The 22,008-nt window shown below is 44.9% G+C and overlaps 1 protein-coding gene across 1 annotated transcript; it reads left to right on the plus strand.

Annotated features, from left to right (window-relative positions):
• Positions 1-1,561: 1,561 nt before the first annotated feature.
• Positions 1,562-3,382, plus strand: LOC109738722 (protein MOTHER of FT and TFL1 homolog 1). The gene is made up of 4 exons (XM_020297806.4): positions 1,562-1,869; positions 1,996-2,057; positions 2,212-2,252; positions 2,837-3,382. The coding sequence occupies exons 1-4, from the start codon at positions 1,675-1,677 to the stop codon at positions 3,079-3,081; spliced, it is 543 nt and encodes a 180-aa protein (XP_020153395.1). The 5' UTR covers positions 1,562-1,674; the 3' UTR covers positions 3,082-3,382.
• The last annotated feature ends 18,626 nt before the right edge of the window (positions 3,383-22,008 follow it).

The raw sequence follows: 22,008 nt of genomic DNA on the forward strand, positions 1-22,008 counted from the left end.
TGTGCCGACGGCGAAAAACTTCTTGATAATTAGGGTACGTAAATGGGTTACATAAAAACCATCGGACACCGAGGCCCCTGGGGGCTACCTCCTCACCGTAGACACCCATTGTAGACACAATGGGCCTAGGGGCTTCTACACCAGGCATCTAGGCACCTAAGAGCCCCCCCCCCCACCGGTGCTGGTCTTTGGCTCCTGGGTCTCTTCTAATGTTTAACTTCCTGAATTATTTTTGTTCCATTTCTCTTGGACTTTTTCTGTGGATTTTCCTGAAATTACATAAACAACAAAATACAGGAACTAGCATGGGCACTTTATTTATATGTTAGTCAAATAAAAATTGATAAAAAGTATGCCCAAAGTGTGTAATTGATAACAATATAGTATGAATCATTCAATTGTAGAAGTGTTGAGACGTATCTCTGTGCGTGTGTGCGCGGCCGCGAACGCGCGCGCGGGTGTGTGTGTGTGTGTGTGTGTGTGTGTGTGTGCGTGTGTGTGTCTGTGTGTGTGTGTGTGAGAGAGAGAGAGAGAGAGATCATTTGGGTTGTTGAGAATACTTTGATTGAAAATCTTTTGAGTGTGACTTTGCTTTGCTTGTTACTCCCTCTGTCCCATAATGTGAAATGTTATTATATCCAATATATGAGTATATTGTATGTAATAACATCTTATATTATGAGTCAAAGCGAGTACTTCTGAAGAGTGTTTGCCTCCTAGATGGTTAGAAGTCACCTAAGAACCTTCACACACTATATTATGAAGGAATCAAGAGTTTGTAAAGCCTCGCGAACCGTCTTCTCAAAAATCTACTCATAGTGAGGCTTGACAGTTGAAGGTTGTGTAACTTTCAATTTGTTTGTTTCAATTTCTATCTTTTATTCTTTTTATTTGAATACAGTTTAGTGGCTGTTCTAGAAAAGGTCATTCACATTTGTAAACTCTAACGCCGGAATCAGAAAGAAATAAAAGAGTAGAGTGGCTTGAGAGAAAAGCCCTTGCACTCACAAAACTAGGGGTCATATACGACGCACGCGGTATTCCACGCCCATATAATCAAAGCTACGGTTAACCAACACGCAAATAGACCCAAATCATCTACGGCACGCCAATTTTCACTTTAGTCACCAACATTTGTATCTGTTAGTTGTACACCACAATGCCAAGCAAATATTTATGCTCACAAAACTAGGTGCCATATACGACGCACGCGGTATTTCTCACCCACGTACGAATAATCAACACGCAAAATAGACTAAAATCATGTATGACACGTCAATTTTAATTTTAGTCACCAACCTGTGGACCCATCGGTTCTAACTTTGATCACTGACATATGATCACGTCAGTAAGCCAGGCCCACATGTCAGTGACCAAAGTCAGAACTGGCATATGTCAGAGGGGCCTTCCCACACTAACATCACACACAATCTCTAACTTGGGAGAAATGACAACTAACCATCACGCATGCTTATCATCGCAACAGCACCAAAATGTCCATGTCATGCTTCCACCACCTCCCTCCACCTATAAATACTCTCTCACCCCCTCACACTTTCTCCTCCATACAAACACTGCTCATACAACACAGACAAGCAGGTGCTCTCGGGAGATCCAGCTAGCTAGCTGGCTAGTTTTGCTGTTGCTGCTCGACCTCATCGCCGTCCTCCGGCCATGGCAGCCCATGTGGATCCCCTTGTGGTTGGGAGGGTGATCGGTGACGTGGTGGACATGTTCGTGCCCACCATGCCGGTGACCGTGCGCTTCGGGACGAAGGACCTGACGAACGGCTGCGAGATCAAGCCGTCGATCGCCGACGCGGCACCCTCGATCCAGATAGCCGGCCGGGCCGGCGATCTCTTCACCCTGGTCAGTATTTTCATATGCGTGTTGCATGTGTGTGTGCATGCCATGGTGCTTTATGCGTGATTAGTACTTCATATGCGCTCTGATTCAGTTGAAGTTACTGTAAACCGGGCGTGCTCTAATTTGCAGGTCATGACTGATCCGGACGCACCGAGCCCCAGCGAGCCAACCATGAAGGAGTGGCTTCACTGGTAATTAACTAATTTATTTATTTGCTTCTTTTACTTGTACCATTTTTGGTAATTGTGCTGCCTGAGCATCTACATTTACAATCTTGTACTAATGCGTGTATGAGCTAGCTGATTAATTCTGACGTTTCTTCTGGGCAATGTTCTGTCGGAACAGGCTGGTGGTTAACATACCTGGTGGATCAGATCCTTCTCAAGGTAAAATATTACTACATGCGGAGTAATATATACTGTATGTTTTGGAGTGCCCAGTACTTCTTTTTTTCGCTGATGCACATTGTCCAGTATTTTCTGATCCCACAACAAGCTTTAACTAAAGAGGAAAATCCACCCAAAACGATCAGCTTCGCAGCGGTACGTGCCAGCCGGCGCACGATACCTGTCCTGCCGCGGCGCGGAACACGTGTCCACGCTGCAGGCCCCATGCGGTGGACACGTAGCGGGCCTTCCGTCCAGTCTCCCTCTGTGCCGCCCACGGCGCGTGTCGACCTGAGCGGCGCAGCCCCGTCACCCTCGCCACAACGGACACACAACAGATCATGCATGGCATCGGTCGCTTTTGCTGGAGCAAACCGCCGGCAGATCGGCCAGTTTTACTCCGCCTTTTGCTTGCTAAACTGCAAAAAAGAAGAAAAAAATAGCCTAAAGGAACGCCATGCTTACGTTATGTGTAGCTACACTCCAGCACGTACTATGTGGTGAAGATATCTATTTGTTTGCTAATGGCGAGCTATAGATGCTAATTACGTTTTAATTATAATAATGATGATCCATGCGTGCAGGGGAGGAGGTGGTGCCCTACATGGGTCCGAAGCCGCCGTTGGGCATCCACCGCTACGTGCTGGTGCTGTTCCAGCAGAAGGCGCGTGTGCTGGCGCCGGCTCCCGGCGGAGACACAGCAGCGTCGGCCATGCGCGCGCGGTTCAGCACCCGTGCCTTCGCAGAGCGCCATGACCTGGGGCTCCCCGTCGCCGCCATGTACTTCAACGCGCAGAAGGAGCCGGCCAACCGCCGCCGCCGCTACTAGCTCGTCGCCGCCGGCCGATCAAACCCGCTGCTGGTCCGTCTGCGCGTGCGTGCATGCGCGCCGGCCCAATAAATTAATCATCCATCTTGTCGTTGTCATGAACAATCTGGGCTTGTATTGTGTGGTACTCTTTGTTTTTTCTTGCGGGTGCGTGTGGTACTCTTTGGACCATGTATATTTACCACTTTCTCTCTTCGTTGTATTTGTTGGTTATGTGTGAGATCCATGGCAGCGGCCGCGAGTGTGAAGTACTTGTGGCTGCATGCAGGGTTTTTTTTCGGGTAACAGTTCTTTTTTGGCAGGTTTAAGTGTGTGCATTAGTGCATGACATTGTGTGATAGACGCCCATGTCGCAGCCGCGAAGTACATGAATACAGGATGAAAACCGGCCGGGCCAGACGGGCTCGCAGGTTGAGCCCGGTAAAGCGTACACATGCACCGCATGCATGATGTAACCCTACATGAAGATACTAAACCCTAGGTGAAGATACTATTTTTTGTGAGTGAAAATGGATTTTAATCCATAGTGATAGGATTACAGTGTGCCATTACAAAAGTGTCAATGAAAGTAGGGCTCTGATGTAGCCAACAAGTCATGCTACCTCAGTGCGACCAAAGTTAGCAAGTCAGTGCGCAACCCTATCCTGAACATGCTGTTTTGACATGAACAAACTCCCGATCCTCCATTAGTTTCTTGATTTTATCAACCAGGTAACCATATGGTGATCTAGCCAGTGTAGAATCAAATAAAGCCTATAAAACAATGACTTAGGAGGTCTGACCATTGTAGGGCTAAAGCCATGCCGCCCATCAATGCATGAATCTCCGATTCCAGCGCATCATTACAATCAGCGAATCATTACAATGAAAAAGGTGTCGACGGGACGCAAAGACAGCGCCTCCATCTGCATTTCTGAGTATTATACCAGCTCCAGCTGTGTCGTCGGCCTCAGAGAATGACCCATCAGATGAAAGAGCCACCAATTCGTTGGTGGTGGGGGCACAGTGGTTCGGGTACTTTGACTATTGTCTTCTGACAAGAGGGCATCATGGCGATAGGGTCTTCCTCTTGTTAACCTCGTTAATGCTCACTTGATGTACAGAGTGAAATGAATACAAGTAGCTACTTAAGAACATCTTGGAGGCTTCTGGAGATGGAATTGTTTTACAATAGACTAGGTTTGTACGAAGGCTCCACATACGCCAAATGAGCATTATGATCATGTCTCGAACCTCCCTATAGATTTTCCCACCAACAAGTGTAATATCCATTCGTCACCAGTGTGGAGGACTTGCTCCTTGGGAGGGATGGGACACTCCTCCCGCATGCGACCCCATAGTGTTAAAATAAATCCGAGGCACTTCATCAATTATACGAGGATCAAGCAATCACACGAGCACGACACCGAGATTTGTTAACGAGGTTCACCGATATGGCTACATCTCCAGGGCTTGACTATGGGCGCTCCTCCCCGTGACACCGTCACAATACCGCACACCGGCCACCCGGGCGCCGGCACACGCCGCCGGCTCCCCCTTGCGTGCCTGTGCTATGATGTTGGCATAGGTTACATCGTGTGTCTAGCCCCGCTATATATGAGAGGCCTAGGATACAAGTGTCCTACTTGGACACGACTCCATATCCTATCTAAACACAATACAACTACAAATCCAACTATAACCTACCTTGTACATAATATTCGACACAACTCTAACAAACTCCACCTTGGCGAATATTCTCCACCACCTTGAATTCGTCAATGTGTCAAACTTTCATGTACATTGGACTTGAGCTTATCCCATGAGTACCGCTGCTACTCCAAAGACTCCATGCGACTCCACCTGCAACTTGTAGTCCCTTCTTTTCTTGACTACAATCAACACTCGAGCAAAATTAAGTTCCTTGTTACTCTAGTTTGTGCTCCCAACTTCCAGAGTATCCGTCCAACGCCATCACACACTGATCACTGACCTGCGTGAAAAGTGAACAACTCACATATTGGGTATCACACATAAGAGTTACCTGAACTCAACATCAGCGCTCCTTTCTTGACCATCTATCTCAAACTTGAAGGAATTTTACCGTTGCTTGTAGTCGTCCCGAGTCAAATTCGCAGTTGTCTCACCACATGTATGACCACCAGAGCCCTGGCCCGTCTCCATGTCACGTGCGCACCGCACGCCTCGCCGCTCTTACCGCGTCGAGCCTCCGCTGTCCTGATCGAGTCTCAAGGGTCGTGAACCCACACCACTCAACCCCCACTGTAGAGTACCACCGATCATCGCCGACCGGTGACGAGTTTCACGCTTCCATCAGACCACTGGGCTCCAGTCTGAATTACGTGTTGCTCACTTTTTTCCCACCTGCTGAATAGGCTTCGACCCCGTCGACTTACGCCGTAGCCCCTCAATCCAGCTCCACCTTCAACATGACTCCATGGTAGATGATCAGTCCACCCCTGCGCCTCATCGACTTCAAGCTCCGTGTATACACCACCTTGAATCAATCCCGCGCCATAGTCTTGTCGAAGCCGCACAAGCCTCGGGCATGTGCACCACGTGTTTCCACGCCCAGAAGTCGGTCACCATCAGCATCACGCCCCTATGTCGTCGTCGCCGATTCCACCACCGTCTTCTATACCAACCGACCCACGTCGATCCGTCAGACTGTCCAAGTCTGACCCAGCCGAACTTATCCGACTGTATGACACGCTCAAGGCTCCTAAATCGTCTTCCGCGAATTTCCATTCATCACATGATAATTCCATCTTAGCTGACATGACTTCCCGCAACGCCTTCAAGCATCCATGTTGTGCCAACAAAATTTCCACCCCTACCTGTCATAACCCAAGGTGTTCAGTTCCATCGAACTTCTTCATCTCAAACCTAGCACCCATTGGCTTCATGGTTTTTTGTATGACGGACCCTTGAAAAATTATCGGAGATTTCCACGCGATGCCCAAGTACACAACATGTGTACTACTAGTTAACTAGTTGGTCTTCACGTGATTCCTCCCTGCATTGGCCGCAATTGGGGATGCTAGTGCTGCTCTTGTGTCAAATCCGTACGCGAGTATTGCTCTGATGGATACGCTTTCCGCTGACTGATTGCCCGCCTATCCGCGTCATACATGAAGACTCGGTCTCCTTTTTTCCCCAAACAAATCTCCTAAGTCGATCGGCCCTGCACCGCAGCCCTGCCATGTAGCACGCTGCCACACGCACCAGCTAGCCCCGGTGGGCCAGCCCACATCGTGCGTCGCTTGCCTTGGCTTCAGGTGCGCCGCCTGTACGCTCGCCCGATGGATCAACAAGATCAATCGCCGCACGTCTGTTGCCGCCGATGCTTTCGCCTCATGTCTGCCTCTCGATCTGATTACTGCTCAAAGATCACAGCATGACCAATCCTGCCTCGATGGTAACTCGCCGACGATATTCATCCCATATTACGATCGCTTCCGCAGATTTATGTCGATGCATCTTTTTCCTCTAGATCAACTCTCGCCGCCTCCGAACAACCTAGCTCTGATACCACTTGTTAAAATAAATCCAAGGCACTTCATCGATCATCCAAGGATCAAGCAATCACACGAGCACGACACCGAGATTTGTTAACGACGTTCATTGATATGGCTACATCCCCGGGGCTTGACTACGGGCGCTCCTCCCCGTGACACCGTCACAATACCGCACACCGGCCACCCGGGCGCCGGCACACGCCGCCGGCTCCCCCTTGCGTGCCTGTGCTATTATGTTGGAATAGGTTACATCGTGTGTCTAGCCCCGCTATATATGAGAGGCCTAGGATACAAGTGTCCTACTTGGACACGACTCCATATCCTATCTAAACACAATACAACTACAAGTCCAACTATAACCTACCTTATACATAATATTCGACACAACTCTAACACATAGGAGGCATGTGTTATAGAATGGAACTAGGGCATGGAAGGAATCCTCCTCGGCGTTGCCACAAAGAGTCTTGAAGATGTACTCGAACACCGGAAATTTGCAGGGGCACAAACTTACCGTGCCACACGATTGCTTCACGATCCACAAAAATGTTGTATTCCGCACGAGGGCACGCCAAGTTTATGTTTTAGTTTCTGGAAAAAAAGTTGATGATTTTGTCATTCGTTCATACCAAGTTTCAGCTATTGAAACTTGGTGAAGTTTTAAAGACTTGTCAAAATGCATTCAAAAGTGATCTTTCAAAGCCGTCGTCACAAGAAACACGAATATGCAAACAAATCATAATTTGAACTTTTCGTTCAAAAGATATATAAGATTCAAAATTGAAAGCCAAAAGAAAAACGGGATCGCCCTTGCATGCCACAAATCCTCTTCCCCGTACTCAAGAAATGTTGTTTTCTTTTTACTCCATTTTTGTGGTGGAAGAAATGTTTCTCTAGGAGGTTGTCTGAGTTTCAGTGAGAAATATTGTTTCTTATGACTTGTGTCCTAAAAAGCATTGTGTGCTACTCTTTGGACCATATTTACCTTCTCCATGGTTCTATCTTTATTATATTTATTGTTTGATTTGAATTTATTCTGATATCATTTATTAAAAGATGACCCATATTTAATAATTATTGTTTAGATGTATTTTCTGGACTCGCAAACATGCGCTCGTGATATAACGTGTAGCTGTTGTTGTGTGTGTTTTTCTTTTTTGGAAAGTGTAACTTTGTACATAGCGTAACACGTAATAAACGTCATTGACAATGGTTGCCCTTGCAAAGCACAAGAATACAAGATCTAATAAACTGGACCAGCCAAGCTTTTCAACACACGCAAAGAGACACCGTATTTGTGACGTAACTCGAAATGAACAACTCAAAGATCGAACTCGCACACTCGCGTGTGAGAAAATGTTATACCTTTTTTCTTATTTTCCTTAGCACGCCAGGTGAGAGAGGATGGGACACTCTTAAAGACGACTTGTCTTGTCTTGATCTCAACGAGTAATTTAGTTTCAGATGGTAATTCCTTTTCCCTATCTACTTCTTTTCTTGAAAATTTTGCTTCCATGCTCTCTATTATTGTTTGTAGACTTTCAACTTTAGGTTTCTCTAGGCAACTATAAGTAGAAAGCCTGAAAGGTTAGTCTTATAATTCTTTATGCAGCCCCTCCCCTCTAGACCATAATCACAATCCTAGAAGAACAGATTTGGGTGGAGACGAAGTAAGGAAGCGAGAACAATAGAACATAAGTTTTAGAAAGGTAGACACGTGTGTTGAATGCACTCATGGTCATGACACAAATAGGTGCATCAGCCTAACAACATCAGCAAAACCATACTCAACATGCATCAGACAGATACTCCCACATCGTCACTATTTTTTTGGCAAACTTGAGCCCTCCAAAGGAGGGTGTTTATTTATAACTAACATTTCTCACATAATACAGACTGAAGCCTCCCAAAGGAGAGGTTAATGACTTCCAAAGCCAACTTAGATCGACACCATAAGCAAGGAACATCATGGTTCGTCCATAGGAAAGAGCAAATAGGATTTGATCGATATCTGAAGGCACATCTTGCTAAGTAATGAGCCACACATGATGGTGTCCTGGACAAGGGGATGCTTGCCGCGTTATCTCTCGGCCAGGAGGCCGGACCGATGATCCCCATGATGATTTATTGGTGGGTCGCGTTGTCGAAGCCCACAATGCCAAGATGGGATGTTTCGGAAGACCTGACGCCTACTCCAAGACTTAAAGGTTGTCTACCCATGATTACCCTAGATGTAACCGACCTATGTGTAAACCCTAGACAACCCCAATACCTATATAAGTCGAGGGGTAGGGACCGTAGAGGACACCCCATACACACACGATCTTGTGGTAGATTAACTTGTAACTTGTACTCCCTCAAAATCAATACAGTCAAAGTAGGACTTAGGGTATTATCTCTTAGAGCGAGCCGGAACCTGGGTAAATCATGTGTCCATGTTACCATTGCTCCTAGGCTACCTATTCGGGACCCCCTACATGAGATATGCTCGATTTGACTCCATCATTGGTGGCCCATACATGCCCCTCTAGGTAGTCGAGGTGGTGTCATGGCGCTCATCACTGACGATCAGGGTAACATTGGCGCATCCTCGACGCCGAAACAACCTCTCGCTGATTCAACCAACCATCTAGGTTGGATCGAGATCTCAACTCATTGTTGGGGTGTCACAACCGACGATGGGGACACACTATGACAGCCCGAGACCACTTCTCTAGTTTCTTTCACGTAATAATTGTTACTAGTTGTGATAATTGTTTGTTGCATTCATCATGGGATCATCTCCATTGCATCGGCAGTCTGTTGCGGTCGTACTGGATTTATCTAGGCGTTTTTCTACAACTCATAACCGCTCGCAGTTGCGCTTCTCCTTTTGTCTCTGTTGACCTTTCTCAGACCAAATGGGTTTTCGTTTCCCTCTTGCCATGATTAACAACATTTAAACTTGTCGAGTACATAAACGAGATGGAACTAAATAATCGAACGTGGAGTTTCATCAATATGCAACTCACTGCATATTGAGCTTCATTTAATGTGTAGTACTGTTTGCTGCACTCTTGCCATGCCATGACTCATTAAACCGGACATGCATCATACTTGATTGTGCATCATGCCACTGTCATGAGATGTTTCTTTACTGTGTCATTTGTTCTTTCTGGTTTGTTTCTCTGGCTAGTTTCGATAACGTTTCGGAGTGGCGAGGATTCATTCGACTACGCTTGTTTGACTACTTCATGGATTCGATCTCCTTCTAGCGGGATTCCAGGCAAGATGATCATTACCTTGGATATCATTACTAGCTTTGCTTTGCTAGTTGTCTTGATGCTATCGTTTGGTCTCGCTATGTACCACTTGTTTGTCAGCCTCCCAATTGCCATGATAAGCCTCTAACCTCCAGTGTCCTAGCAAATCATTGATTGGCCATGTTACCGCTTTGCCCAGCCCCTCTTATAGTGTTGCTAGTTGCAGGTGCAATTTGTTCCATGTGGGACATGGATGTCATTGGATATCACCATATTTTACTTATTTAATTAATGCATCTATACACTTGGTAAAGGGTGGAAGCCTCGGCCTTTTGCTTGGTGTATTTCTCCACTCTTTCCGTCCTAGTTTCCGTGATATCGGTGTTATGTTCCTTGATCAGGGCTCCTAACATTTGGGGTTTATGGGGGCCCCTTAATAATTCGTCTTTGAATAAAACTCTTCCAGCAAGGCCCAACATTGGTTTTAACATTTGCCAACATAGTTATAATAATAATTTGACGCATAGGGAGTTAGCACTACCAGCGGATTCTTAATTCCACATAAGCAGGTGGGCCAGTGCTGATGGTGTTGGTCCAAAGTAATTATTCACACTGATCATGCTGCTATAAAATATCTTATGGAAAAGAAAGATCCTAAACCTAGACTCATTAGGTGGGTTCTCTTGCTACAAGAATTTTATTTACATATCACTGATAGAAAAGGAGCTGAGAACCCCGTAGTCGATAACTTGTCTAGGTTAGAAAATGTTCTTGGTGACCCACTACCTATTGATGATAGTTTTCCTGATGAACAACTAGCTGCAATAAATGTTTCTCATAACACTCCTTGGTATGCTGACTATGCTAATTACATTGTTGCTAAATATATACCACCTACTTTCACATACCAACAAAATAAAAAATTCTTCTATGATTTAAGACATTACTTTTGGGATGACCCACATCTTTATAAAGAAGGAGTAGATGGTATTATTAGACGTTGTGTACCTGAGCATGAACAGGAACAAATCCAATGGAAATGTCATTCCGAAGCTTATGGAGGGCATCATGCAGGAGATGTAACTGCTCACAAGGTATTGCAATCTGGTTTTTATTGACCTACTCTCTTCAAGGATGCCCGTAAGTTTGTCTTGTTTGTGATGAATGCGAAAGAATTGGTAACATCGGTAAGCGTCAAGAAATGTCTATGAATTATTCACTTGGTGTTGAACCATTTGATGTTTTCGGTTTTGATTATATGGGACCTTTTCCTTCCTCTAATAGGTATACACATGTTTTGGTTGCTGTTGATTATGTTACTAAGTGGGTAGAAGCTATTCCAACTAGTAGTACTGATCACAACACCTCTATTAAAATGCTTAAGGAAGTCATTTTCCCAAGGTTTGGAGTCCTTAGATATTTAATGACTGATGGTGGTTCACACTTTATTCATGGTGCTTTTCGCAAAATGATTGCTAAGTATGATGTTAACCATAGAATTGCATCACCCTATCATCCTCAATCTAGTGGTCAAGTTGAACTTATCAATAGAGAAATAAGATTAATATTACAAAAGACTATCAATATGTCCCAAAAGAATTGGCCTAAGGAGTTAGGTGATGCACTTTGGGCATACATAACAGCTTATAAAAATCCTATGGGTATGTCTCCTTATAAAATGGTTTATCGAAAAGCTTGTCATTTGCGTCTTGAGTTAGAACATAATTCATATTGGGCAATTAAAGAACTCAACTATGACTTCAAACTTGCCGGTGAAAAAAGGTTATTTGATATTAGCTCACTAGATGAATGGAGAACCCAAGCTTATGAAAATGCCAAATTGTTTAAAGAAAAAGTTAAAAGATGGCATGACAGAAGAATCCAAAAGCGGGAATTCAAAGTGGGTGAATATGTTCTTTTATACAACTCTCGTTTTAGATTCTTTACAGGAAAACTTCTCTCCAAATGGGAAGGACCATATATTATCGAAGAGGCACTACTGCAGGATGCTGCTAATGCGACACTACGATCAGAGACCCTTTGAAGAAACTGTGTGCGATGCATTAATCGCAAACGGTGATGTAAAATAGCCGTCAAAAAGATGCAAAACGTTTGCGATGAAGGATACATCAAACACGGTTCATATTTTAGTTGTGTGTGCGCTGAGAGGCATACGATTCAGTTCAATGAACTCTTTGCGATGAGGCAGAACAAAAGAAACGGGCAGCCAGATGGAGGCATGTGCGATATACGGCATACAGTTCACTCGGATAAACTGCTTGTGATGAGGCGGAACAACAGAAACGGGAAGCCAGATGAAGGTGTGTGCGATATACGGCATACAGTTAACTCGGATGAACTATTTGCGTTGAGCCAAGAGAACAGAAACGGTTCAACTTAACAAGATGTGTGTGATATGCGGCAAACAGGTCTGTAATCGGAAATGTGCGGGAAGACCGATAACAACAAAGATGGTTCCTGTTAACAAGCCGTGTGTGTTGTGAGCAAACGATTGCTGGTATACAATTGTCAGTGATTGATGAAATCATCACCGACGGGTTCGATTGTTTAGTCCGTGTGCGATGTGATTTGCTTTGTTTACAGAGCATCAACATATATACTTAAAAGGACAGCATTGCAAAACCAAATTAAGCATACAATTACACAAGTGACTACACACATAACATTTCCACACACCAAAGGTAAGCAATTACATGCATAGTAAACTAGGAGAAACGAGGATCTAATCATCTACTTATTATTGCAACGACGCTTGCCATTGCTCTGCTTTCGGCTGGATCCCTGGCCGTTTTGGGGAAGGAGGCACTTCCTCATGTCAACGATCCGCATGTACATGTTGTAGCTCGTGTACGCCTCCTTGCTCGCGTACACGACGTGAGCTTTGTCGAGTTTCTCCATCCAGGCCGAGTGCCAGGCACGCATGTCCTTGTTGCAGGAATCCTTCATGTCTCTATAGTAGGGGTCGATGATGGCCTCAGCGAGGTGAACATTGAGTCCTTCTCATGCTCGTTGCTGCCCCAGATCTTGTATTGGTCCTGGATGTCGACAAGATTCTGGCAAGTGATTCCCGAATTCTTGAGCACCTTTATTTGGTGATGTCCACCGTAGCGAACATGTAGTGGGGGCTGTTGACAAACCTGGCGAAATGCTCGCAAGGCCTTGTGGCCAGGCAGTAGTGGTAGACGAGGACGTGGTTGCGCATGCACATCTGGGTGACGGCGACCTTGGGACGAGACCCGGCACGAGCGCGGGTGTACTCGAGGTCGAACCCGACCACCTTGTACTTCTCCTCGGCAAGCAACAGCTCCATGATGTGGATGGAGTGCTCCACCCAAACCGGGTTGTTGGTGTACACGACCGAGAGCTCCGTGAACCTTCTACGGGTATCCACCACGGCATGCATGGTGAACTACTGCTCGTCATCGGCAGCCGCTCAGAGCACCATTGGAGCCGCGTAGGACACCCTCTAAGAATTTGTTGTGGTGGGTGTGCATCTTGCAATGGTGGGGCGTGATCGAAAGGTTGAAGAGACACAAGGGTTAAATGGCCACTGTAATAAATGGGGGTCGACTGGCCTGTAATCGTCACGTTTTTTCACCGCGTTCATAGCGGAGGATTCCAGTGCATGCTTGACAACACCGCACCGCACGCGTTTCGTTTGACCACGCGTGGGCTCAAAAAGGTGCCAAATGTATCGTCGATGAGCCTGTTCCCGCGCTACCGCACAGTTTACCGCGCAAGCTTCCGCCCGGCTAGTTTGGCCACGCGTCGGCTAGAAGAGGGATAAATCATGGGCGTTTATTGGCAAAAAGGTTTGTAAAAATGAAGTGTGTGGAATGACTTCAGTCATAAGTATACCCGTGGGTGATGAGGTTAAAGTTACATAGAAGGGAGATGATGGACACTTGAGTGCGATAATTAATTCTGCGCTCTACAGGGCACACGGTTGAAGAAACCAACTATGTGCAATAATGTCGAAGGTCGCAGTCGAGTTAGATATACAGATTGTGTGCTATGAGATCGACAAGGTAAAGAGATTCGAGAATGGTTAATAAAATTTAAGTCCATTGCATATTAAGGCCAAAATAGTGCTACCAATATACGAGTCTCATACGATGCCATTTCAACGATTGTACCACAAAAGCTGGAAATATTACAAGGTTCAAATTCCAAAGTTATATGGCTCAAATTCGAAGATTACAAGGTTCAAACTGATATTAGAAATGACATTCAGCTCATCAGCTGCAAACGCCCGCGTTGATCCGCTGAACATGGATATCAGAGAGGTTCAAACTAATATTACCACTTGTAAGTCTGGTTTCGGAACCTCATAATTTTTTGCAAAGGGGGTCAGCCACTGAGAAGTCATGTATGGGGTTGACACGATAACTTCTGATTACTCTGTCATCTGAAGTTTCAAAATGAAATTTAGCATTTTCGGAGCCTATTCCATTATGCCGCACCAGCCGGCGCTGATCAACAAACCATTCATTTTTGCGAAATAAATGTAGGGAAAACCTCATAACTGTAACATCCCAAATTTTTAATTTGGAATGTTATGCATTAGATCATCATTGCATATCATATTTTATTGCATTTTGGCTTGATCCTAGAAATTCTACGCAACTCGAATTTCATTATTTTCATATTTGAGTTTACTCGAATTTTGAAAAGAGGATCGTTTGATTTTAATTATTTTCTCTTCAAATATTTCTTTTATAAAAATAAAAGAGAGAGGATAAAATGACTTCCTCAAAATAAATAAATATTGGAGATTTAATATTAAAATCAAATAAGAATTTTTATTCAGAGGTTTATCGCTATTTTATTTGAATTAGGAAAAATATGCGTTTTTCAAAATTGCACTAGAGTCCCAAATAAATGTTCACCTTGTCCGGTAGATTTTTAGAGGACGGGGAAAATTTATTTCAGGATTTTTGGAGTCCGTTTAGTATTTCTTTTCTTGGGTTTTCTGCGCGGAATCATTTAAAAAAACCGAACCGACTCCGGGCCGTAATCGGCCAGGACTCCCCAGCCGTTCCCCTCTTATAAGCGGCCGCCCGCGACCCCCAGCCCACCCGAGCCCACCCGCGCCTAACCCTAACCCTAAGCAGCCATCGCCGCCGGATCCGCCGTCGCCGCTGCGCCGACGCCGCCGCCGCCGCAGACTTCGCCGCCGACGCCGCCACATCGCCAGAGCCCCGCCGTCGCCCCGCCACCCCGGCGGACCCGCTGCCGCCTCGCCGTACGGTTTTTTTAAGAACCCGCGGTTCATTTTTTTATAGATCAGTTTTATTTTTTTCCCGGTTTAGTTATTTAGCGAACGCCCGTTGGTTCGTTCGTTTTAACGAACGATTTTCACCGTTTAGCCGCAGACAGCGAACGTTCGTTCGTTAGCCTGTTCGTCAGTTTTTCTTTTTCTTGGATTTTTTGCGATTATTTTCGATCGCGATTTCTGATCCGATTTTTCGTTTTAGTTTCTCATTTCGCTCGTTTATCAGAATCAGGCGATTCAAGCGCGTAGAGTTTCGTCTTGAAGCCCTCTTTCTGTTTAATCAACTTATACAAGTTTTTGCTACTGTAAAATTTGACTTTAGTCCAGATTAGTAATCGAAGCTTGTTTCTTTCGCAGTTTGAGTTTTGATGCTTCGTTTGATTTGATTCTTTTTGCAAACCGGAGTTCTTAAGTTGAACTTTCTGGTTAGATCTTCTTATTTGAGTTTTACCCGTGCATCTTTGCTAGTTGCTTATTGTATGCTTGTTTGTTTGCGATAGAGTACCCGGAGTGCGAAGCGTGCTACTACGAGTCTCTAGGTTTCACGGATCATCAGCAAGGCAAGTAACACTTTGATCATACCTCTTTACTACCCAGTTTTATTGCATTAGATCAATCCTCAAACAATTGCATGATTAGGATCTAATTAATATGTGGGTTTTGGAAAGTAGATGAGGTAGTACCTATTCACCTGTTTATTATCAAACCTATGGGAGTTACTTCTATGTTGCTTATATTGCTATGCTATGCTCGTAGACATGGTTTGGGTTTGAGTGTATTCATGACAGATGTGAGTATTGTTAATTAATGGTTATCTTAAGGTGGCAACTTTAATACACATCTGGGTGGATTGAGGCACCTGGGGAACCCAGTGTTGCATGTATTTTTGGAAATCCCGGGGTACCGTGTGATTCTCCTATGGACTTCCACCCAGGCTCAAAGGGATCATAAGATTATTCATGCTAGAAACTTCCGTGTGCAGCCACATGCCATTATGGGCTCTGGCATAGTTGAGTAAGTTGTGGGAAACCTTTCCATGATGGGCTAGCAGATGTAGGGGATTGTAGGTGTACCGGCCTATCTATCGGTTAAGGGGACCTCTTCGGAAAGACTGTGTCTCGGTCATCCGTTTCTCAAACATTATGTAGTGCGAGAAATCCAACGGAGGAGATCGAGTCTTGTGGGAAAAAGTGCGCAAACCTCTGCAGAGTGTACAAACTAATCATGGTTAGCCGTGTCCCCGGTTATGGACATCTTGAGTATCTGGTTCTTGGATTATCATGTGGATCTCATCACTCTTAATATAGTTTGATTGGGTTTAATTATGATGCTTAATTGGGATTGAGTTGGGTGAACCTTCTCAATGTTTAACAACCACCATGATAGTTAAATAAAATTTATTCCTTTGTTGTAGGGAAAAATTGGCTTTCCGCAAAACATATTAACCATACAGCCTCCACCAGCCATATATGCATGTAGTGATAGCATTATTCTGTTCATTACTCTTTTGTGTTGCCTTGCCAGCATATTCCATGTCCTGATCCATTTTCGAGCTGCAACGTATCATGTTGCAGACTTTTCAGACGACAGTAAGGAGCCATAGGTCGTTGTCCTTCACTCAGTGATGTCGTTGGAGTTGATGGACTCACTTTATCTTCCAAGCCTTCCGCTGTTATCGTATTAGATGGCCTTAAGCCATATTTATTGTAATAAGTTCTCTTTTGAGACATTCGATGTAATAAGTGTGTGATTGCTACTCTATTATAAATCCTCAAGTACTGTGCGTCTCAGCATTACCGATCCAGGGATGACACTGATGCACAAAGATCAGACTGTTTGAGGTTTGGTCGCTACAAGATGGTATCAGAGCACACGCTGTCTGTAGGACACGACCACTGAGCTAAAGCCCTAGATCACTACTCTCTTCTCATTTCTGACTCCTCTCCATTTTCTAATCTTTAGGATGGCGGACGCAAGGAACAAGTTTGCACAACCGGATGAAGACACACCTTTTGGACGCCACTTGAAGGAAGTCACTAGGTACCTGAACATCGGAATACCAAGCTTCACCGGGACTTACAACGCCACTTTACTAGAAGAGGAGCGCTGGATGATTCAAGTTCAAGTCCCAGGAAGGACATTTACGCCAGTCACTGAGCCCATGGAGTTTTCCTTTGATGCACCAACCTGGAGTCTAGGAAAGAGTATGGCAGCCCACATCACCATGGGACGCATTGGAGAAGTTTACCACAAGGATCTCAAGGATACTATCTACCAGATTTGTGGGTGCCAAGATGAGCAATGGGAGATGATCAGCACCAGGACGGATAGATCCATTGCAGCTTTCATCCAGGAGTTAAACCAGCACATTCGACGCCAGGAGAACCAGATGTGCGCAGGCATGACAGATTTGAAGAAGGCGATGACAAGGATCACGGAGCTGGAGGAAGAACTCAAGTCTACACGCGATGGATATGAGGAGGAAATCGCAAAACTATTGGAGAAGAATGACGACCTGATAAAGAAGATCGGAGTATTCATGGGAGATCCCGCGCCAGGAGGAGAAGACGACGATTCCACTTGCCCGGAGAACTACATCATCATCGACGACACCGACTCGGACCCCGACGATAGCGATGATGACTTTGTTGATGAAGCTGGAGCAGATATCATGGGGTCTTCGACCGATCGATTTTTCTAGTTGACCACCATATCAGTAGTAGTATTCCACCATGTATATAGTAAAGTCTGAGCACTTTTGTAACGATAGTTCTAGACCGATTGTATGCCCTTGCTTGATTGGTTGAGTGATATGATTGTGTTTGTCTCATGTGCATATGGGTAGTGTTTTCCCCCTACCCCATTCTACTTTGTTTTCTCATCTTTTCTAAACCCAGCAGATGCCTCCGAGACGCGACAATGGATTTGCTTTCCCACCGGAGCTCACTCAGTTGATCCAGCAGCAGAATGCATTGATGCAGATACTAGTCCAGAATCAGAATCAGGGGAACAACAACAACAACAACCCACCACCACCACCTGTTGATCACTTAGCCCATTTTCTAAGGCTGAATCCGCCGGTGTTCTCCAGTAGCACCGGGCCGATAGTTGCAGATGATTGGCTCCGCAAGATTGAAAGGGAGTTGACCACTGCAAGATGCACAGATGCGGAGAGAGTGCGTTTTGCCGCACATCAGCTTGATGGACCCGCAGCATCATGGTGGGAGAATTTCACAGCCACTTACCCCATCGACACTGTTACATGGGACCAGTTCCAGCAGGCTTTTCACACTGCCCATGTATCAACAGGAGCTATGGCCATGAAGAAGCACGAGTTCCGCAACTTACGCCAAGGAGGACGCACAGTTGGCTAGTATGTGGATAACTTTAGTAAGCTAGCACGTTATGCCCCAAATGACGTCGCTACAGATGCAGCTAAGCAGGAGAAGTTTCTGGAAGGACTGAATGATGAGCTGAGCATGCAGTTGATGGTGGCAAATTTCAATAACTACCAGGAGTTGGTAGATAGAGCTCTCATGATTGAAGGGAAGCAGCAGCAGATTGACAACCGCAAGAGGAAGTATGGACAAGGGAAGTATAATTCTGGAGCTCAGCAGAGACCCCGTTTTACCCCGAACTCGGGAGGACCCCTTCAGCATAACCATGGAGGTCACAATCACACTGGAGGAAGTTCGCACAACCATAGTGGCTCCAAGAACGGGAATGGTAATGGAAGAAGCAACGGACAGAACCGTTCCAACCCAGCAACGCCCGCCAAGAAAGATCTAAGCCACGTTACTTTGCTACAAGTGCCAGAAGACTGGACATTACGCCAATGAATGTCCTAAATCTAAGAATGGAAACGGCAATGGAAGCTCTGGGAAGAAGCCCAACCCTTTTAATAGGGAACAAGTGAACCACGTTAACATGGAGGAGGTTGAAGCCCAGCCAGATGCAGTAATAGGTAAGTTTTTGGTTAAGTCATTTACTGCAGTCGTTCTTTTTTATACTGGTGCATCGCATTCATACATATCAAGGGGATTTGTGGATAAGTATAAACTGCCCACCAAAGTTCTTAGTACACCTATGTTAGTGAGCTCGCCAGGAGCAGAGTATATGGCAAGCCAAGGATGTTTTCAGATGCCATTGACCATAGGTAGGCATGTTTTCCCCTCAGATCTGATAATTTTGGAGTCGCAAGGTTTGGATGTGATTCTGGGTATGGATTGGCTATCGATGTATGGAGGAAACATCGATTGCGCCAGTAAGTCGATTATGCTCACCACCCCAGAAGGAAGAAGGATCAAGTACATATCTCGGCATGTGCTGAATAGGACTCAAGTAAATTTTTTATCAGGAGTTGTACAGGAGGAAGTACCAGTGGTGAAGGATTTCCCGGATGTATTTCCAGAAGAGTTGCCAGGCATGCCACCGGATAGAGATATTGAGTTTTTGATTGAGCTTTTGCCAGGCACAGGGCCAATATCTAAGAGACCGTACATAATGCCCGCAAAGGATTTGGAGGAAATTAAGAAGCAGATTAAGGAGTTACTGGATAAAGGTTATATTCGCCCAAGTTCGTCACCTTGGGGATCACCAGTGCTTCTAGTGGAGAAGAAGGATGGATCATTAAGGATGGTTGTTGATTATCGAGGATTGAATGAGGTGACGATCAAAAACATGTACCCACTGCCGATGATCAATGATTTGTTTGATCAGCTGCAAGGAGCTAAAGTGTTTTCCAAGATTGATCTGCGATCAGGGTATCACCAGCTGAAGATTCGAGAGCAGGATATACCTAAGACAGCTTTTACCACGAGGTACGGGCTATGTGAGTATACCATTATGTCATTTGGCCTGACTAATGCACCTGCCTATTTTATGAACATGATGAACAAGGTGTTTATGGAGTTTTTGGATATGTTTGTTGTGGTGTGTAGCAACATTAGAGATTCAGTCTACTTTGATGGATAAGATCAGAGAAGCTCAGAATACGGACAAGGAGATTGCCGAGATAAAGGAAAGGATGAGCAAAGGAAAGGCTAAAGGATTTCGTGAGGATGAGCATGATACCTTATGGTTTGAGGACCGCGTTTATGTGCCAAATGATCAGGAGATCAGGAAGCTGATTTTGCAGGAGGCCCATGATTCGCCATATTCGATTCACCCAGGAAATACTAAAATGTACCTGGATTTGAAGGATAGTTTCTGGTGGACCGGAATGAAGAAGGATATTGTGGAGTATGTAGCAGTTTGTGATGTATGTCAGAGAGTGAAGGCAGAGCATCAGAAGCCAGCAGGATTGCTACAACCATTGCCGATACCCGAATGGAAGTGGGACAAGCTAGGCATGGATTTTATCACGGGATTGCCTAGGACTCGTTCAGGCTATGACTCGATATCGGTTGTAGTCGATCGTTTGACGAAAGTAGCTCATTTCATCCCAGTGAAGACCACTTACACCAGTGGTAAGTTGGCAAAGATATACATGACCAGGATCATATGTTTGCATGGAGTTCCGAGGACCATTGTATCAGACAGAGGAACCCAGTTTACCTCAAACTTTTGGAATCAGTTGCATGAAACTTTGGGAACCAGGCTAGAGTTCAGTACAGCTTTTCACCCGCAGACAGATGGACAGACTGAGCGAGTCAATCAGATTTTGGAGGACATGTTGAGAGCTTGTGCGCTAGATTACGGATCTAGTTGGGATGACAATTTGCCTTACGCAGAGTTCTCTTACAACAACAGCTATCAAGCCAGTTTGAAGATGGTCCCTTTTGAAGCATTGTACGGAAGGAGGTGCAGGACACTTTTGTTGTGGGATGAAGTTGGAGACCGACAGTCGTTTGGACCAGATTTGATTAAAGAGTCTGAAGAGAAGGTTAAGCTGATTCGTGATAGACTCAAGGTAGCCCAGTCCCGGCAGAAGAGCTATGCGGATTCTAAATGCAAGGAGATAGTTTACGAAGTTGGAGACAGAGTGTATCTTCGTGTATCACCACTCCGAGGAGTGAAGCGTTTTGGAGTTAAGGGAAAGTTAGCACCACGTTTTGTGGGACCATACAAAGTTTTGGAACGTATGGGAGAAGTTGCTTACAAGTTGGAATTGCCCGAAGGATTGTCAGGAGTTCACAATGTATTCCACGTTTCTCAGTTAAAGAAGTGCCACGCAGAGATGGCTGATATCCCTCTGAGAGATACAGTGCCACTAGAAGCGATTCAGTTGGATACCGATTTGACCTACGAGGAGAAACAGTCAAGATTCTCGAGTTTACCAGCCGAGTTACACGCAGTAAAGTTATCAAGTTTTGCAAGGTCCAGTGGAGCCACCATACCGAAGATGAAGCCACCTGGGAACGAGAGGAAGACCTACGGAAGGATCACCCTCACCTATTTTCTAGCCAACCCGAATCTCGAGGGCGAGATTCATCTTAAGAGGGGTAGGTTTGTAACATCCCAAATTTTCAATTTGGAATGTTATGCATTAGATCATCATTGCATATCATATTTTATTGCATTTTGGCTTGATCCTAGAAATTCTACGCAACTCAAGGACCCACGGAGAGAGTTGGGGATTTCGTTATTTTCATATTTGAGTTTAGTCGAATTTTGAAAAGAGGATCGTTTGATTTTAATTATTTTCTCTTTGAATATTTATTTTATAAAAATAAAAGAGAGAGGATAAAATGACTTCCTCAAAATAAATAAATATTGGAGATTTAATATTAAAATCAAATAAGAATTTTTATTCGGAGTTTTATCGCTATTTTATTTGAATTAGGAAAAATATGCGTTTTTCATAATTGCATTAGAGTCCCAAATAAATGTTCACCTTGTCCGGTAGATTTTTAGAGGACAGGGAAAATTT

Source organism: Aegilops tauschii, chromosome 7 (genome assembly GCF_002575655.3).
Source record: "Aegilops tauschii subsp. strangulata cultivar AL8/78 chromosome 7, Aet v6.0, whole genome shotgun sequence".
Taxonomy (NCBI): Eukaryota; Viridiplantae; Streptophyta; class Magnoliopsida; order Poales; family Poaceae; genus Aegilops; species Aegilops tauschii.

Coding starts and splice junctions, on each gene's coding strand:
- LOC109738722 (XM_020297806.4), top strand. CDS start 1,675: ATGGCAGCCCATGTGGATCCCCTTGTGGTTGGGAGGGTGATCGGTGAC. Junction 2,058..2,211: donor ATGAAGGAGTGGCTTCACTG/GTAATTAACTAA, acceptor CTGTCGGAACAG/GCTGGTGGTTAACATACCTG. Junction 2,253..2,836: donor TGGATCAGATCCTTCTCAAG/GTAAAATATTAC, acceptor CCATGCGTGCAG/GGGAGGAGGTGGTGCCCTAC.